The following is a 21121-nucleotide window of genomic DNA, read 5'->3' as shown; positions in this document are numbered from 1 at the left end:
AATGTGACACTGCATTGACAATCACCCACAATCCCACAGTGAGCAAGAAAGAGAAGAGCCATCAGCTCAGTTATGATCATGTGACATTCAGGGTCACATACCATTCACTACAAGACATCACTCATTTATCAAGTTATTATTAGAAATGTTTGCTCATCTTGTGAACACTCATCTTGCCGAACACACACGGAACAAGTTACTTGGAACACTGGCAGAACAAGTTACTTGCAATCCAAGGTTTTACTGTATATATGAAGAGAGACAGGGAGAAATAAGATTAAAAGAACTGGCTTATGAGGTTATACAGGCTGAGGAGTCCCAAGATGTATAGTTGGCAAGCTGGAGACCCAGGAGAATCAATGGTGTATTCCAGTCTGTGTCCAAAAGCCTGAGAAGCAGAAGAGCCAATGATGTAAGTTCCAGTCCAAAAGCAGAAGACCAATGTCCCAGTTCAGCAATCAGGCAGAGGTTCCCTCCTATTCAGCTTTTTCTTCTGTTCAGGTCTTTAATTGATTGGATGAGGGCCATACAGATTAGGAAGGCAATCTACTAATTAAAATGTTAACTTCATCGGGAAACACCCTCAGAGATACACTCAGATGGAGTAAAATTTGATCAAATATCTAGGCACACCATGGTCCTATTAGAAACATAAAATCAACCATCACAAGTCCATCCCTACTCAACTTGGCACCCATACACATCTCCTTAAACCACACTTAATCTCCAAATAAGGACAATAACAAGGTCATAATTAAACCTAAGATGATACAACTATCCTGTGTACATCCAGAAACACACTAACCTCTTCCCCAGAAGATGAGATAAAGTCCTTGAGAGTGATATTTCCTCTTCTCCTTGATATCCCAAATTTTACATACTATGACATAAAAGTGACACTACTTAAAATACTATGTATACACTCAATGTATTTTATGCTACATAAAGAAATGAGAATTTAAAAATATATATGTGTGTATATATATTCGCACACAAATACATTCATAACAAAAATTTTTTTAATTTTTTTTAATGTTTATTTATTTCTGAGACCGAGAAAGACAGAGCATGAACGGAGGAGGGTCAGAGAGAGGGAGACACAGAATCTGAAGTAGGCTCCAGGCTCCAAGCTGTCAGCACAGAGCCCGACGTGGGGCTCGAACTCACAGACTGTGAGATCATGACCCAAGCCAAAGTCAGACACTTAACTGACTGAGCCACCCAGGCGCCCCTCATAACAAAATTAAAAGGAAATATAACTATTATCGACTTTGTTTCTGTAACTGGTCACATGGTTGTAACTGGTATTTATAATTACCTTATTCCACTACCCATTCTGCATTTCTTTTGTCTTTAGCAAACGCTTCAGTTGGTCATGACTCCCTGATGGAATGACTCAAACCTTCATTCCTGAGGGTCTGGGCCATCAGTATTTCTCTCGAACTGGGTTATTTTAGTTTTCCACTGACCTTAATCACAGGGCATGGTAATACTAAGAGACACCCTAAATACCTCCTGTATTTTAGACATACTTTTCTTTACCTCTGTTGTGAAGCAGCAGTCCAATTTCTCCCCCAATAGTCAGGATCAGTCACCCAGCCAGTAGTGACTCCCCTCTTTGCCTGTTGATTCAGTGACATGAGGAGTCCAAGTGGCAATGCAGCAGTCTTAACTTCCAATTCAGTGGAATCACTGTAAAAGCATTCCTCCCTTTGGAACTAAAACCCTTAGGCCAGAAGAGCATAAAGCCATGGAAATAGTTACTAAACATTTTGGTCATGGGCCACTAGAGATAACAGTGAACAGAGCCACTTCCATTCCCACCCATTGATTCCTGAACCTATTACGAATCCCAACTGTGGGAGAAACAACATCATATACCACATACTACTAACTCAGAGAATACAACTTCCTTGAGAACCTTACCCCAGTGCTGCAAAGTACTGATGCACCTAGCTAGGGCTGTAAATCAAGTTTTCAAAAGTCCATTCCACCATTCTATCAAGCCAGCTGCTTCAGGATGGTAGGAAACATAAGACTAATGAATTCCATAAGCATGGGCCCATTGCTGTACTGCTTTTGTGCTGAAATAAGTTCCTTAATAAGAAGTAATGTAGTTAGGAATACGATTGTGGTGGATAAGGCATTCCGTAGAGCTCACAGATGGTAGTTTTGGCAGAAGCACTGCATGTAGGGAAGGCAAATCCACATCTAGAGTAAGTGTCTATTCCAGTAAGAACAAATCATTGCCATTTCTATGATGGTAGCAGTCCAATGTAATCAACCTGCCTCCAGTTAGCTGGCTAATCACCCCAGGGAATGGTGTCATATTCAGTGTTTGCCTCTGCTGGTGATGGATTGAGCACTCAGCATTGGTTATAATCAGGCAGGTCTTGATAAGTCAAAGTCTACGTTTCTGAGCCCATGTGTAACCTCCATCTCTGCCCGCAGGTCATTTTTATTCATGAGTTCACTGCACAATAACAGGGATGGCTAGGGAAAGAGGCTGTTATCTACAGAATGGGTCATCTTATTAACTTGATTATTAAAATCCTCTTCTGCTGCGGTCACCCTTTGGTGAGCATTCACATGGAACATAAATATTTTCACAATGTTTGTCCAGAGAGGTCTATCTACGTATCTTTTACCCAAATTTCCTTGTCACCAGTTTTTTAATCATGTTCCTCCCAAGTCCCTGACCATCCAGCCAAACCACTGGTCATAACCCACAAAACAGATTACAATCATCTGTCTGGCCACTTCTCCTTCCAAGCAAAGTGCACAACCAGGTGCAATGCCCTAAGTTCTCCCCACTGGAAGAATTTCCCTTCACCACTGTCCTTCAGGCGCGTCCCAGAAAGGGACTGTAGTGGTACAGCTGTCCACTTTCAGGTGGTACCTGCATTTCATGCAGAACCATCTATAAACCATGTCCAAGGCTTTTCTTCCTGTCTGTGGACCTGAGGGAACTTCCCATGAGCCTATAGATACAGTCTTAGAAAAAGAAAATGCTAGCAAAATAGGGACCAAAGGCATTTACGCCCCTTCCTCACGTAACTTACTTGTGTCTTCTGAGCCTGCTCAGGCCTGATCACATACATACTGTTTCTATTTGACTAGAGTGCTGCTGTGCATGCCCAACTTTATGACTTGCTGGGCCAGATAATTACCCATTCAATAAGCAGCTCAGGTTACATGGTAACTTGATGGCCTCTGCTTAAGCAGATTTGAAGGCCCAGTAGCAGGCCAACAGCTCCTTCTCACAAAGGCATAATTGTCCACAAGAATGGCAGGCTTTGATCTAAAATCCTAAAGACCTGCACTATGATTCACCAATCAGGGCTTGCTCAAGGGTCCAAACAACATCCCTATCTGCCACTGACACCTCAAACACCATTGAATCTGCTGGATTATATGACCCTAGCAACAGAGCAGCTTGCACAGAAACCTGAACCTGTTGCAGGGCCTTCTCTTGTTCTGGGCCACACTCAAAACTCGTGCTTTCTTGAGTCACTCGGTCAATGAGTCAGAATAACACACCCAAATGAGGAATACACTGCCTCCAAAATCCAAAGAGGTCTACTAGGGATTGTGCCTCTTTCTTGGGTGTAGAAAGGGCCAGATACAATAATTCACCCTTCAACTTAAAAGGGATATCTACAGGGGCACCTGGGTGACTCCATCAGCTAAGCATCCAACTTCAGCTCAGGTCATGATCTCACATTTCATGGGTGTGAGCCCCGTGTTGGGCTCTGTGCTGACAGCTCTGAGCCTGGAGCCTGCTTTGGATTCTGTGTCTCCCTCTCTCTCTGCCCCTCCCCCACTCGCACTCTGTCTCTCTCAAAAATAAATAAACATTTAAAAAAACTTTTTTTAAAGAAAGGGTATCTACACATACACAATACCACTAGCCCCCTAGAAATTTCACTCAGACAGAAGGCCCCTGAATTTTTATCAGGTTAATTTCCTATGCTCTGACACTCAAATGTCTTACTAATCAGTCTATAGTTGCTGCTTCATGCTCATTAGGTCCAATCAAGATAATGCCATCAATTTAATTCACAAATGCGGTATTTTATGGAAGTAAAAGGAGACTCCTTTTCTATGCAAACAGATCTATGCAAACTATCTTATAACACTGGACTTCAGACTTGATATATTCCTGAAGACAGTGAAGATGTATTTTAGACCTTGCCAGCTGAAAGCAAACTGCTTCTGTTGGACCTTGCTGACAAGGATGGAAAAAAAGGCATTGTCAGATCAACAGCTACATATCAGGTACCTGGGGATAATTTGCTCTAGCAGTAAAACCCTATCTGGTAAAGCAGCTGCAACGGGAATCATTTGGTTATAAGCCTACAACAATCCACTGTTAACCTCCAAGCCCCATCTGTCTTCTGCACTGGGCAAGATGAATGGGGATGCACACACAATGAGTGGGGATGTGCCAGAAATCACCATCCCAGCATGTTTCAATTATTTGATGGTGGCACCAATCTCTGCAATCTCCACAGTAATGAGATATTGCTTTTGGTGTACTATTCTCCTAGGTAGAGGCAGTTCTATTTGGCCTTCTATTTGGCCTCCCTTAGTGTTCACTCCACTACTCAAGGAACTAAAATGGGGATTCTCCAACTGCTGAGTATATCAATTCTAATTATGCATTCTGAAATTGGGGAAATAACCAATGGATGGACTTGGGGACCCTTTGTGAGACAGATCTAAGCTAAAACTTCATTCATCACCTGATGCCCATGTGTCCCTATTCTGTTGGTAGACCACAAGGACAATTTGGGTCTCCTGGAATTAGTGTTAGTTCAGAGCCAGTGTCCAGTAGTTCCAAAAGGTCTAATTATCTCTCTCCCCAGTGCGCAATTTCCCTGGTAGAGGGCCACAGGTCCCTTTGGGGAAAACTTGAAGAAAAACTGACAGTATAAATTTTTGGCCGTATACCAGGGTCTTTCCTTAAGGGGACGCTGCCATCTGTTCATTCAAGGGGTTCTGGATCTATAAATATTTAAGTCTAAGAATTGATTGAAGGGTAATGACTCTTTGTTTTTATGATTCAGGCTAGATTTTTATTCACCTGAACTAGAACTTCTCTATTTATACAAATCAAGTAAGAATTTAGAAGCATTCCTACTTATTTCACCAGGAACACCACAATCAAGCAGCCAACATCACTTAGTCTAGATGAAACAGACTATTTTAATTGCTGCTTTGATTCTGCTGTCCAAACCATGCTCACCTTACCTTTGGCAGTTGAGTACCACTACTTGGCCCATACCACCTTGGAATTCATTTACTCCCATTGCACTTAGGTTTCCCAATTCAGTGACTGCATTCTAAGGCCTAGCCTATACATAACAGTAATCACAGAGCTCAAGGATGCCAGGGACCTCTCACAACATATTTCTCTTAGTACTGGTTAAAGGTATCTCTTCTAGACCCTTTTAGTCTAGGTGAGTAGGTCTTAAATGACAAATCCACTCTAACATCCCAATCTCCAAGTCTACTGAAGCCTACCTTTGGTCCATATTCACCATTCCCACGCATATTCCCTGGATTCCCTGGGAAGTGTCCATTCCCACGCATATTCCCTGGATTTCTGTCTATAATCAGAAAACTCAAGTAGTTCTTTTGGAGTATAGCACATTTCCTCATGAGTCACACTTTGAACCTCACTTTTAGAGGCCTGCTGGGATTTGAATCTAGTTACAGATCTAGAAGCAAAGAGGGGTTGGTAGAGGCCAGTCTAAGGAAATCAGGTTTTTTTCTCAACATAATACTTAATTTTATTTTTTTTTAATTTACATCCAAATTAGTTAGCACATAGTGAAACAATGATTTCAGTAGATTCCTTAATGCCCCTTACCCATTTAGTCCATCCTCCCTCCCACACCCCTCCAGTAACCCTCTGTTTGTTCTCTCTGTTATGAGTCTCTTATGTTTTGTCCCCCTCCGTTTTTATATCATTTTTGTTTCCCTTCCTTTATGTTCATCTGTTTTGTCTCTTAAAGTCCTCATATGAGTGAAGTCATATGATATTTGTCTTTCTCTGACTAATTTCACTTAGCATAATATCCTCCAGTTCCATCCACGTAGCTGCAAATGGCAATTTTATTCTTTTTGATTGCCATATATACACCACATCTTCTTTATCCATTCATCTATCGATGGACATTTAGGCTCTTTCCATACTTTAGCTATTGTTGATAGTACTGCTATAAACATTGGGGTGCATGTGTCCCTTCGAAACAGCACACCTGTAACACTTGGATAAATACCTAGTAGTGCAATTGCTGGGTTGTAGGGTAATTCTATTTTTAATTTTTTGAGGAACCTCCATAGTGTTTTCCAGAGTGGCTGCACCAGCTTGCATTGCCACCAACAATGCAAAAGAGATCCTCTTTCTCTGCATCCTCACCAACATCTGTTGTTGCCCAAGTTGTTAATGTTAGCCATTCTGACAGATGTGAGGTGTATCTCCTAGTGGTTTTGATTTGTATTTCCCTGATGATGAGCGATGTTGAGCATTTTTTCAGGTGTCGGTTGGCCATCTGGATGTCTTCTTTGGAGAAGTGTCTATTCATGTCTTTTGCCCATTTCTTCACTGGATTATTTGTTTTTTGAGTGTTGGGTTTGGTAAGTTCTTTATAGATTTTGGATACTAACCCTTTATCTGATATGTCCTTTGCAAATATCTTCTCCTATTCTGTAGGTTGCCTTTTAGTTTTGCTGATTGTTCACTTTGCAGTGCAGAAGCTTTTTATTTTGATAAGGTCCCAGAATCAGCATTTTCTTACAATGGCAATTGCCTCAGGGGAGGCCATTACAGCTCCCTTAGGCAATTCAGAATGAATCCCCTCAGACTTCAAACAGAGGTGGAGAAGTCATTCCCACTGGGGAATAAGAAAAAAGCTCCCAACAGATGGGGAGGTCACCAACACTGAAGGGGGGTGGGGGGGGGGGAGGTGGCGCACTCCTCCTGGCAAAGAAAGAATACTCATCAAAACTGGGGGGCTCAATGTCTCCAGCTTCATCGGGGTCTTCTCACATGTCCCTGATCAAATTTCAGAAGCCCATACCTTCCCAATCTATATCCTCACTACAATGTATTAGCTTATATTACTCTCAACTAGTTGACTGTGAGGTTCTTGAAGACCAAGTGGCATTTATTTCTGTATCCTTCAGTAGCTACTATAGGTACCTGAAATATAGTCAGGGCTCAATAAAGATTTCTACTGAACTGAATTTTGCTTCTCAACGTATCTCAGTTGTCCATTATTTTAACTTTTATAAGCTCCATTTTGACAATTATTAAGTCCTTGTTTATGTATTTATCAGAGGTCTGCTAATTAAGCCCTTTAACTGAAATAGACTTGTTTATCGAGGGAAACACATAAAGGACTCATTTGCTCACTTTTTTCCATGATGATATAAAACTTGTTCTAACCACTAATTTTAATTTCTTCTCCAATTTAAAGTACCAGTATCATCATCAAGATAATTTTTTTAAAATCTGATCCTAACTTTAGTATGAATTACCTGTAATTTTTTCACTACCAAACTTACTAAGTAACTGAGTAAAAATTTATCTATGAAAGACTTTTAATGCTTACACACTCTAATTCCTCCAGAAAAACATAATAAAATATGTGTGTTAATGAAAAAAAAAAACCAATACTCATGTCTGAAACACACTTAAAGTTCTCCTTCCCTTTACAATTGGCTATATCCCTAACAAACCTGACCCCTTATGAGCAATATTTGAAGGACTTTCTCTCTTCACCATTTTAACTAAAAATCCAAGGCTTTCCCATAAGGCAATCTAGGCACTACCAACATTTTTTATATGCCATATTGTCAGAATCCTACAGAAATGTCAACTCATGCTATTCCTCTATGAGTAAATATATAATCAAGTCCAAAAAATGCTAGCTATTGGGTGATGGCACTGACACTATTTTTATTTACTAAGTTCATTTAATAACATATACTTCCTTAACTGTGTACAAATGTCTTTGGTTGGTGTTTTGTATTTTACATTAACTAGATACCACAGAAGAATTAACTATACTTCTAGAAACACATTTTATCACCTTCAACAACTTTATGTTGCTGCCTCTGGCAGCAATATACAGCACCCAAGCATGGGATATCTGTCTGGTAATAACTAAGTAAATAAATACCTGGCCCAAAATTACACAGGATTCAAACATAGTAAGAGAAATAAAAGAAAAAAGGGAGATACACCTTGGAAATACCTAACCTGACACTCTCCTGTGAAAAACTTAGTAATATTAAGCAGGTCCTTCATATCCTTAAATTCATGACGAGTATGACAACTTGAAATTACTTGTTTTGGGAATTCTGATTGGTGAAATATGGCATTACTTCTCAAAGAAACGTCCGTATGCTTCACTGCAAAAAAAATAAATGCACCTCAGGACAGACTAATGTAAATATAAAAAAGCATCTCTAGTAACATTTACAAATAGTGGCAAACCATTTATGTCTTCTTCAAATTCAAAGGTGATGCAAATTAAGTAAAATACAAAAACTCACATATGTTTACTTTCTAAGAACCCAAAGATATAATACAACTACATTTTAACCCCATGTTCATATCAATTGAAGATAACAATCATCCCAATCTCTTCTATAGCACTGGAAATAATATTCCCAATGATGACTCTCAGGTACTGTAAGATGCTAAGCCAGTCAGCTCAATGCTTGGGGACAGGACAGGGAAGAAAAGAATTCAGTTACCTTGGATTACTAAGGCATTCAAATCCACAAGTTAAAGTATAAGAGATTCTCACCAAAGCAAAAAATACTTGGCTTCTGGTGGGCTTTCTTTACTAGGAAATCTTATTAACCAGAAAATCCAATTTCTCCAAGTAATATGTTACAGCACTGCACATAGTAAGTATTCAATAAACGCTTCTTTACTTTCCCCTTCCAGCATAATTGTTTTGACAATTCAATGACCTTTTTAATTATAATGCACAAGCCCTGTTTCCTCTATTTAATACCCAATTATAAAAGATGAAATAGCATAATATAACAGATAATAATGCTCAGAGACCACACAAGACAAAGAATACAGAATTTACAGAGTTCTCCAAGTCATTAAACAGGCAAACAGCAATAATACCAACAACAAACAGCAAAAATAACAAACCCTGTAAGGAGAATCTGATATCCAAAATTTCCATGTCATATATATTATACATTTTTAACATACAATACACTTATGGATCATCTAATATATAATATGTAATTACATACACTATATATCTATAATTTTTAATATCTAGTTTTCAACAGAAAGTATGAGATATGCAAAGAAACAAAAAAAGTATAGCTCATATATGGGAGGGAAAGGGCAGTCAATAGAAATTACTCCTGAGGAAACCCAGACATTGTACTTACTAGACAAAGATATCAATATCAACTACTTTATATGTGTTCGTTGATATAGTCTCAAATTACCAAAGAAAACCATGCCTAAATAACTAAAGGATATTATGACAACAATGTCTCACAAAATGGAGAATATTAATGAAAAGACAGTAATCACAGAAATGAAACAACAACAAAAAAAAATCTGTAGTTAAAAAGTACACCAACTGAAATGAAAAATTTACCGAAAGATCTCAACAGCATGTTTGAGCTGACAGAAGAATTACTGAACCTGAAGATAGATCATTTGAGATCATCCAGTCTGAAGAACAGAAAGAAAAAAAAAAATGAAGAAAATGAACAGAGCATCAAAGATCTGTGGAAAACCAGCAGGCATACCAACATATGCATATGCATAATGAGAGCACCAGAAAGAAAGGAGAGAAAAAAAAGGGGGGGTGGGCCACAGGCAGAAAGAATATTTGAAGAAATCAGGCTATGGAAGTCTACAAATTTGATGAAAAAATTACTTTACACATCCAAGAAGTTCAACAATTCCAATTAGGATAAATGTGAAGAGATCCACACTTCAATATATCATAACCAAACTTTCAAATGCCAAAGACAAAGAGAATCTTGGAAGTAGCAAGAGAGAAGCAACTCATCACATACAAGGAATCCAAGAAAAGATTTTTAACCTGATTTCTTATAAGCAACCATGAAGGCCTGATGGCAGTAGGATGACACATTCAAAGTGCTGAAAGAAAAAGACTGCCAACCAAGAATTCTATATTCAGCAAAACTAATATTCAAAAATGAAGAAATTAAGACATACCCAAATGAATAAAAACAGAGAGAACTCATCACCAGCAGTTCTTATCTATGAGAAATACTAAAGGGAGTCCTAAAGGCTGAAATGAAAGGATAATAGACAATACTTGAACCTACATAAAGAAATAAAGAACACCAGTAAAGATAACTACATAGGTAAATATAAAAAACAGTACAAAGGTATATTTGTTCGTAATTCTTTTTTTTCTCATATCTGATTTAAAAGACAACTGCACAAAGCAAATACTACAAATCTGAGTTGACAGGCATACAGTGTAGAAAGAAGTAAGTTGTGCAACAGTAGCAAAAAGAAGGGGAAGAAATAGAACTATATTATAGATTAAGCTGGTATTAATCCAAACAGACACCAAACAGACTATTATAAATTAACATATTGTTTATAATCCCCAAGGCTACTGCTAAGAAAATAACTCAAAAAAATACATAGTAAAAGAAACAAAGGAATTAAAACGGCACATTAGAAAATATCTATTTAACAAAAAAGAAAGCAATAGTAATACAGGAATTAAGGAACCAAAAAAATAAATAACCCATTAAGACATACAGAAAACGAATAGTAAAATGACAAGCATAAGTCCTATCTTACCAGTAACTATATTAAATGCACAAGGGTTAATAAAAACTCTAATTAGAAGGCAAAAATTGGAAGAATGGATAAAAAATATGATCCAATCAGGTACTGTTTACAAGAGACATGCCTGAGATTCAAAGACACAAGTAAAATCATATACACCAATAATATATTGGGGTAACTAAGTAACTTCATAAACAGAATAGTATACTATCAACAATCTGAAGTGTGGAGCATCCATTTCTAAAACCTATAAGTCAGTTAAGATCTGATTTTCATTCATCCAACAATTATTTAATAAAAACCAATCATGCTCTACTGAAGAATATAATGATCAATACAGCCACTTAGATTAGTAAAGAAAATATCAATATATAATGTAAACTACAATAAAAGTTTAAAAGTGTTGAAATCTCATGCCCATCCCCATGCTTTCATCTCCTTGGATGCCTTGGCTCCTTCAGAATGTCTTATGTATATCAGCTCCCTCATTCATCATTTATTTTCCCTTTGTTCATTAACTCAACAAATACTAACACCTATGATGTTCAAGGCACCTGTAAGGTGCTAAAGATATAATGGTAAGCAAAATTGGCCCTTGCCGTCAAGTCTGGCAAAGAGAGAGAAATAAGCTTAAAAATACATGCAACCACATAGTGTTGCAAAGATTGAGGGAAGAAAGGAATCTGAACTTCTCTGGAAGGTCAATTAAGGTTTTCTCACAGGCAGAAGCCTTGAGTACTTGCATCCAAAGCCAGAATGAGTAGGAGGCATTTCCAGTTAAATATGGAGTACTGAACATCCATGTTTACCACCATTCTCTTCTAAACTCCCACTAAAATGACAAATATATGAATAGACAATTCACAGAATTATCCATGTGACTAATAAGTATGTGGAAAATGGTCAATCTCACTAGTAATCAGGGACAGAAATAAAATATGTGGAAAAATGGTCAATCTCACTAGTAATCAGGGACAAAGATATGTTACTGACAATGACATTTATATCTACCAGATTAGCAAAAAATGCAAAAGTAATTATACCAAGTATTGGCAAGGATGGAGAGCCGTACTCTCAGATATTAATATTAAGAGTTGGGGCGCCTGGGTGGCGCAGTCGGTTAAGCCTCCGACTTCAGCCAGGTCACGATCTCGCGGTCCGTGAGTTCGAGCCCCGCGTCAGGCTCTGGGCCGATGGCTCGGAGCCTGGAGCCTGTTTCCGATTCTGTGTCTCCCTCTCTCTCTGCCCCTCCCCCGTTCATGCTCTGTCTCTCTCTGTCCCAAAAATAAATTAAAAAAAAAAAAAAAAAAAAAAAAAAACGTTGAAAAAAAAAAAAAGTAAAAATTGGAACAATGACTTGGGAGAATAATCTAGTAATACTTAACTTGAAGATGTTCTTATAGTAAGAACCAGCAAATTCTATGACAGAACCTAGAAAAATTCATGTGCATCAGAGAAGGTGAAGAAAAAAATTCATTGCCAGGTTGTTTAAAATAGCAAAAAGAAAAAAAAAGTAATAACCTAGAAGTCCATTTAGAGAGAGGAAATTGATTAATAATTAGTAAAAGTCATACAACACGATAAATCAATGAACATGAATAAACTAGTGTTATATGTATCAACATAGATAAATTTCAAAATGTATTGTTGAATAAACAAAGGAGGTGGCAGCAAAATACACAAAATATGACACCATTTTCATGAATTTTTTTAAAAAGACATCACACGTACTTCTTATGGATACACAACCACAGTGAAGTTAAAAAGGCATGTAAGAAATTATAAACTACAACTTCAGAATAGTGCTACACTTTGGACAAGGAGAGAAGAGGATGGGTTCAAGGGTGTAAATTATAGCAATAGTAATTATTCCTTTTTAAAAATATGAAGCAAAAGGCAATGTCAATATGAGAAAAAATGAGTGGTGAGTACACTTGGATATTAATTAAATGAGTTAATTATTTGTAAAATCTTTAAAACAGTCCCCAGAATCTGCAAGCACCATATAAGTGGATACAAAAATATATACAGTATTATTACCCTAAAGGTTTGAAATATTTAATTAAAAAATTTCATAGACCTCCTATCTCACACAATTAACAAATGTTAACTCAAAATAGATCAATGACCAAAATAAAACAGCTAAAACTACAAAACTCATAGAAGAAAACATAGGGGCAAATCTTCATGACCTTCATTTGGCAATGGATTCTTAGGTATGACACCAGAAGCACAGGCAACAAAAGAAAAACTTACTAAATTGAATTTAATCAAAATTTAAAAGTTTTTTGTATCAAAGAACATTATCAAGAAAGGGAAAAGGCAATCTACAGAATGGGAGAAAACATTTGCAAATCATATATCTAGTAAGGGTCTAGTACCCAGAATACATAAAGAACTCTCAGGAGCACCTGGGTGGCTCAGTCAGTTGAGTGTCCAACTAAGGTTCAGGTCATGATCCCAGCATTGTGGGATGGAGCCCTACATAAGGCTCTGTGCTGAGCTGAGCATGGAGCTCGTTTAAAATTCTCTCTCTCTCTCTGCCCCCTTCCCCACTCGCATGTGCTCTCCAATATATATAAAAAAATTTTAAAAGGAACTCTTAAAACTCGACAACAAAAAGACAAACAACCCAATTTCAAAATAAGCAAAAGAAGTTAATAAACACTTCTTTAAGATACAAAAATAACCAAAAGACACTTTAAACTGCTCAATATTATCATTAGGGAAATACAAACTAAAACCACAATGAGGTAGCAGTTCACACCCACTGAGATGGCCATAACCAAAGAGAAAAAAGGAAAATACCAAGTGTTGACGAAGATGTGGAGAATTGGAATCCTCATACATTGCTGGTAGGAATACAATATATACAGCCACGTGGGAAAATAGCTTAGCAATTCCTCAAAATGATAAATGCAGAATTACCACATTATGCAGCAATTTCACTCTTACATATACGCCCAACAAAATTGAATGCAAGTACCCAAACAAATACTGGTATACAAGTGTTCATTGCAGCACTATTCACAATAGTGAATCAACACAATAGCAAAAAGGTGGGGAAATCCAAATGTCCATAAACAGATGAATGGATAAACAAAGTGTGCTAAGTGCTATATATGATATATACAACAAATTATTCAGGCATAAAAAGAAATGGAATAGTAATAAAACATAGATGAACCACAAAAACATTATGCTAAGTGGATGAAATCAGACACAAAAGGCTACACATTATATGATTTCATTTATATGAAATATCCAAAACACAGGTGAATCCATAGAGAAAGCAGATTGTGTTTGCTAGGGGCTGGGGAAAAGAGAAAATAGGAATGACTGCTTAATGGGTGCTGGGTTCCCTTCTGGGGTGATGAAAATATTTTGGAACCAGATACAGTTCCACAAAATTGTGAATGTACTAAATGCCACTAATTATACACTTTAAAATGATTACTTTTATGTTATGTAAGTTTCACCTCAATAAAAAAATAATCAAAAAGAAGTGTTTTAAAAAATGTTTGAAAGTGTCCAGGGGCAGTACTTGCTACATTACCAATACTTAAAAATAGTGGTTACTATTACTGCCATTACATATATTACAATATATCATTGCAGTAATTGGTCCATAAACACAGGTAGTCCCTATGATACCTGTGATATTGACATAACTGCTTCAATTCCAGGATCTTAACCTGTAAAATTCATTTTCTTACTACAACTTTGTATACTTCTATTTGTACTACCCTATCATTCCTACCAAACCTGTTATTCACCCCTATTGAAATTTCTAGTATCCCAAACCACTCATTATTCTCTCAGCCTATCAATAACTCCTCCTTTCTAGCTCCCAACTTTCTGTTAATAATGCTAAAGCTTTTGTCTTGATTTCTTCCTTGATCACTCTTTATCCTTCTAAATGCCTCTGTTTCTTTTCCATGATTAACATTGTGTGTTATACACCAATACATACACTCAATACATTCAATAGGTAATAGACAAACCTACCCAGGGGCCAATGTTTGGGCTTCTCAATTGAGACTAATCAATCTGAGGAATAGAAAGAAAAAGAAATGAAAAGTGAACAGATCCTCAGACACCTGTAGGAAACCATCAAGCATGCCAACATAAAAACTATGGCAGTTCCAGAAGAGACAAAGGGGCAAAAAGAATACTGCAAGAAATAATGACCAAAAACTACCCTAAGTTTACTTCCCAAAGTATACTTCCCAAAGTACACACACACACACACGTACACACACACACACACACACACACACACACACGCACAGTTCATCAATAGATACCTTCTGGAATACTTTAAGTGGGGGAAAAAAGTATATGCTGGTTAAAGAATCAGATCCACCTTATAATTCCCCATTTACCACCTAAACAATCTGCTAAATTATTTTGCTCAGATGAAAGTAACTATGATGATAATATCCATGGTCCTGCTATGTGAAAGAAAAATCATCTAAAAATTTCATGTATATGCTGCCTCACTTGTTCATAAGATTTTCTACTCCTGAGTACTTTGTAGGAATCACACCATAAAACATTTTGCAATCCGACTAGATTCTAAGTGCTCAGAGGACTTCTCATCAACCATATGGAAATCACTTTGTATGTGCATGACTGCGACACTGAGAATAACCCTGTGGCATTTCTTACCTCTCCTATTTATAACAAGAGAAGCAAGATCAGTAACACCTAAATTTGGAACTATAGAAAATAAAACTCAGTACACCAATGAAAATAAAGTCTCCTACGAAAGGTTCTTGCAACAAAAGGTACTATACAAGTATCCTTAACTAATATGACTGTGGAAAAAAATCACATATACTAAATAAGCAGGAGATATTTTACACCATTCCCTTTAAGCAGAAACTAGTCCTAAAAAGAAATTAATAAAATATACCTCTTCTGCATAACAGACAAAATAAGTAACTTAAAATATCTAAATGCCTCGTGAAAACCATCAACAGTTAATAAACACTGTTTTCCCATTCAGCAGAATAGAAAATAAATCTTCATTTCAATTTGTCCTGTGATTCAAATGGGTGGCCCATTTAATGCCATTCAGGTTTCATAGGCTTATTTTCAATTTTTCATGTCCAATGTGGGCAAACTGTTGGAATGAAAGGTATAACCTCATGTTAAGTTGTCTTTATTAAATCCATAATTAAAATAATGATACTCTCACTTTTACCAACTATCTTTAATGATGTCTACACATGTAGACATGTAGTTTTTTTTTTAATGTTTTTATTTATTTTTGAGAGAGAGACAGAGTGCGAGCAGAGGAGGGGCAGAGAGCGAGGGAGACAGAATCCGAAGCAGGCTCCAGGCTCTGAGCTGTCAGCACAGAGCCCGTTGTGGGGCTGGAACTCACTGAACACGAGATCATGACCTGAGCCAAAGTCAGTCACCTGAGCCACCCAGGTGCCCTTACCCATGTACTTTTCTAGTAATATTCATGTGAGTCCCTATCAGTGAAGCACATCCACAGATTAATGGATCTTACATAATACTGCAACACTATCCTTACCACAATGGTAGAAGTTCTGAATTCTCATAATACAAAAGTAAAGTATCTTGAAATGATCGTGCAGATCGTGCAAATCTTACCACAAGGTTGGACACAACATAAAAGGCAATTTGGCTGGCCTCTGCATTAGCTAGGCCTTCTTTTGGTAGGAGATGCACATGGTCAATGATAACAAGGCTGGCAAAGGGGGAAAAAAGTCAGTCTTCCCCAAATAGCAGGAAAAAGTGACTTCATGCTTTACAAAACAGTGGTTACTTAGCTCATATAGTTACTCTATATGACAACAATGTGTTGGGCTGAGTTATGTAAATACCAAAATGGACATACCCTTCTAAGGAAAACCACTTCGATAGAATTATTACATGCTGCATTTTAAAGTGAATAACATTAACTCTGCTCTTCATCTATTAAACCTGTAATTTTAAAAAATGCTTCCCATTTCAAAATTTTAAAAATTATATCCTTTGCTAGTAATATTAAATATATCCCTAATTCTTTAAGTAGGATTATACGTCCTATAGCTAACACTCTTTGTAAAAGTAAAAAAAAAGAGGGTACAGGTAAAGAATGTCTAACTAATTTAAAATTTAAAAATATACAAAGACATAAATTTGGATAAACATTTTACAAGTGACTGATACCATCTCTGTTGAGTTATTAATTTGCTTAATGAGTTTATTCTAAGCATCAAAATTAAAACAGATTCAGAATAAACACAAGATACACAAAACAATTACAAGAACTCAGTATTGGTAGTATAGCATATGAATAAAAGAAAATTCAGGAAGACTTGTTATCAAACCCCTGCTCTACGACTTACTATTAATGCAACCTTGGATAAATTTGCTCACTTGTATGAGACTCAATTTCTCTGGCTATGAAGTGGGAAAAATACTACCTACCTCGAAAGGTACTGGGTGGAATTCAAGAAAACAACAGACAAGGAGTTTTTAGAAACTCTGCATATGCAACTATATAATGCTAGGCTCAAAGATTTCCATAATTCTTATCAAAAGAACATGAAAAGTATTTCACACTACACTAAACGCATCCAGAATTCTATCTAGATTATTGGCAGCAAAAAAACAACGTATGCAGAAAAGCTGTTCAATCATTTTAGACTCTAAACCTATAAAAGAAATGGTTTGAACTAGATAAAATATAAGGTACTCTGAGTTTCTAAACTTCTAGGATTCTATCTTAAAGTGATGCCCAGAAAGTCAATATGTTGACTACCACATTTTGCTCCAAAATTTATTATGATAAATAACCCAGAGGACAAATTCTAAGAATATCAAATAAAACAAAGAGGCAGTGTATATTAAGAATCTGAAGAGAGGTGTCTGGGTGGCTCAGCCAGTTAAGTCAGTTAAGCCAACCCTTGATTTTGGCTCTGGTCCTTATCTCACAGGTTCGAGCCAGGAGTAAGGTTCTGCACTGACAGGGCAGAGCTTGCTTGGGATTCACTCTCTCTCTCTATCTAACCCCTCCCCCACTCTCATAAACACAGGTGCTTTCTCAAAAAATAAACTTTAAAAAAAATCTTACCAGAGTTATGCACAAAAATGTTTAATGTTAATTCTAATGGGGAAAGCTTAACGATAAATCAAGAACTTACAAATCAAGTTCTCAAAAAATTCATGATGTAGTGAGCACTTACAATGTAATGCTACTGAAAAGAGAAAAATATAAAACAATATTTACAATTTTGTTTTTAAATGTTTTCAGAAGAAAAAGACCAAAAGAAAAACCAGCAAAATGTTTGCAGAACTTATTTCATGTTAAAGAAATGGGTTAGCGTTTTTTTCTTCATAGGATTCTTTATTTCCCAATTTTCTACTATAATCTACTATGATTTCCACAATGAAAAAAAATACAATATTCATCCATGCTAAAATAGCAAACTAGAGGCTAACAAAACTTCCCCTATCTGATGAAAACTGTTTACAAAAAACCTAGAGCTAACTATTTAATGGTGAAAGACTACATGCCTTACCTACTAAGATAAAAAAACAAGGCAAGGATGCCTACTCATACTTGTCCTATTCAACATCATACTGGAGGTTCTGGCCAGTGCAATCAGACAAGAAAATGAAATACAGCTGACCCTTGAACAACTCAAGGGTTAGAGGCACCAACCCTCTCACTGTCAAAGATCCACATATAACTTTCGACCTAATGATGATTTTAATTGTAAATTATACCTCAATAAACCTAAATTTCAAAGGACACAGGACATGCCCTTTTGAAAATTACACATCAAATTAAATGAGCTACCTCCAGTTCACTGGGTTTGGGGGTGGGGGTAGGACAGTGAGGAAACCAAAAAATCCTTAGAAATATTGCAAACAAAAAAAATCAATTTACCATCAAGATTTATCAATAAGAACAGATACTGATACAAAGAATTAATCTAAAAAGAGTTGCCTTTTTTATTAAGCACTGTTTGAACAGAAAATAACAAAATTTGATTAGCTAACAAGACCAAAGGTCACAAGCAACAGGTTGATAAAGGAACATTGTGATTATGAGCCAGAATTCAGAAACAACTTACCTAACATTTCACTTGCAATTTACTAATGGAAATGGTCTCATCCAGCCCAATGCACTGCCACCCCAACTTCTATTAAGAGAAATACAATAAACTTTCAAATAGCTTTCTTTATTTGTAACAATCCTATATACTTTATAAGTCATGTATGTACAAGCTAGGGGTGCCTCTTACTTGGCAAATTCCTATTTATCCATTTAACCTTCAGATCAGCTCATTAGTAACCATCGTTCTTTCTTTCTTTCTTTTTCTTTCTTTACTGTCACTAATAATAATAATAATAATAATAATAAAGTGCTGTCCTGTCACTAAAAAAATAAGTAAGTGCTGTCCCTCTCTGATGACTCTGCAGTTTCTTTTTTCTGGTGTATTAAAATGATTACAAAAGCTCTAAAAAGTTTTGAGCTGATTGATCCAATAAGAAGATACATTTTCCCATGTAATAAAAGAGGTAAATTTTAACTTTCATCACTTTGTTTTATGTTTATTCCATTTGGCTTATACTGTTGCTAGGAAACCAATTCATAATAAGATTTCCAAGCACACAGAACAACCCTAGCCAGCCAACTTTGTAACCAGGGCAATTGGCGACCACACAATTTACTGGCTAGCCAGCACCACACAGGTGCGCTCTCCCTGGCATTCCCCCTTGCTCCATTTACCTAACAGGTACAGTAAGTACAGCCAATTCCTTCATTGCAACAGAAATTGTAGCACAGGGCAAATGGGATGATTAGAAGTGTAGAACTCTCTGATGTCAGAGAACAAAGTGAATCTATTGTCACTCCCTGTGGTCCCACCCAACTAAATATTCTGGGTATTTTGTCTTAAATTGTACGGTGAAATGTTAGCCCAACCCAATCACTCCACCAGGCAGCATTCAAACTACTCCCAAAAGCCATCACCAACTACCGCCCGGATAAATATTTGGAGAGGATGGTGGTATCAATATCTTCACAGTTCAGAAGGGAAGGGAAGTAAAAGAGTCGGAATTCTTAAGGGGACGCTGAGTCACCTAAAGCTGTGGCCAGGATTTCACCCTCCAGGAAATCAGGCTCTGCCCCAACTCGCATCATGGAAGCAAGTAAAAGTAGCAGCAACACCATCCTACCAAAAAAACATCCAGCTCTACTTTTAATAGGGTTACCACTCCTTAAAGTGAAGCCAGAAATAGATTTCATGTCCAAAGCTTTCCACCACAGTATACAACTTGGGCAGACGGAAGAAACATCTTTATTGTGGGGAAAGGGGGCGCACTTACAGGGATGATGGATGCCTCACCACTTGGAAAGTTACTGGCTCCTGCCGTAACCTCAAAATGCCCCTTGTATGGCAACATGTGGCCCAGAGTATCTATAAGGTAATGTGGCTGACAGGTGTTATAAAGCTTTTACACCGGTGTACACAACGAAGCAGAGGGGGAAACATAAATCAGGCGCCATCGGTGAAAACTTGGCAAGGATCTAAGTCTCTGTTCGGTGGGAGCTTCGGTGACACAATAATCACGTGCACTTGTCTGTAGACGTTCGGAAATACTGGATTCTGGAATGTACAAGGGCTGAAACCTGCCGGCAGAGCAAGTACCGGTTGGCACTCAGGGCCGAGGCAGCAGGGATCCGTTCCAGCCCGAAGCAGGTCACACCTCCAACTCCCGGTCCCGGCCACCTCGGAGGGGAGAGGCCGGAGCTAGCGAGAGGCGGAAGCCGGGCCGCGTTCCCCGCCCGCGCCCAAGCCGCCTCGGGCGCGCCCCCGTCTCACGCGGCCCCGGCCCCCCAGACCCAGGCCCGGAAGGCGAGCTTCCATTTACCTGCTCCCCGCTCTGGCTCCCGCCGCCGCCGCCTCCGCGCCGCTCACCCAAACTGCCAGGTGAGCCACCCCAGCAGACGGCCCCGCAAGCGCACACCCGGGGCACGACCCCAAACCCGTCGTGGGGGAACGCGACCCCAGCCACACAAGTTGGGATAGCCCACGCACCACCCGGCTTCAAGCACCTCTGCCCCCGGAAGTTGATTTCCTCCAAGGCCCGCCCAGAGCTGCGCTTGTCACTCAACGCCAACACGCGCGTCACGTGACCCGAGCTGAGGGCCCCATCTTCAGAGCCACGCCTCTAATGGCTTGAGTAGTCCATGGAGGGTTGCCTTCTGAAAGGGGTTGACGCAGAAACTACCTCCTGTTGATTATAGCTTCT

At 38.0% G+C, this 21121-nt stretch overlaps 1 protein-coding gene across 14 annotated transcripts in view; it reads right to left on the bottom strand.

The window, feature by feature from the left end:
- The window catches only part of CCDC91 (coiled-coil domain containing 91), a 350689-nt gene extending 329836 nt beyond the window's left edge, over positions 1–20853 (bottom strand). For 4 of the 14 annotated variants that reach the window (XM_078449963.2, XM_078449966.2, XM_060658042.3 and 1 more), the window contains exons 1-2: positions 20741–20838; positions 18937–19005 (exon numbers count right to left, since the gene is read on the bottom strand). Coding sequence is in view for 3 of the 14 variants with exons in the window: in XM_060658042.3 (XP_060514025.2) it covers positions 18937–18943 (7 nt within the window). In the remaining 11 variants the exon portion in view is untranslated. Of the gene's footprint in view, positions 1–18936; positions 19006–20194; positions 20499–20740 lie in introns of those variants that run through there. The other 10 variants (XM_081796137.1, XM_078449962.2, XM_060658044.3 and 7 more) reach the window with 6 other exon arrangements.
- Between the last annotated feature and the right edge of the window lie 268 nt (positions 20854–21121).

Source organism: Panthera onca, chromosome B4 (assembly GCF_046562875.1).
Source record: "Panthera onca isolate mPanOnc1 chromosome B4, mPanOnc1 haplotype 2, whole genome shotgun sequence".
In the NCBI taxonomy this organism is placed as follows: Eukaryota; Metazoa; Chordata; class Mammalia; order Carnivora; family Felidae; genus Panthera; species Panthera onca.
The sequence above is the reverse complement of the archived record's forward strand: the minus strand, read 5'-3'. Positions and strand labels throughout refer to the sequence as shown.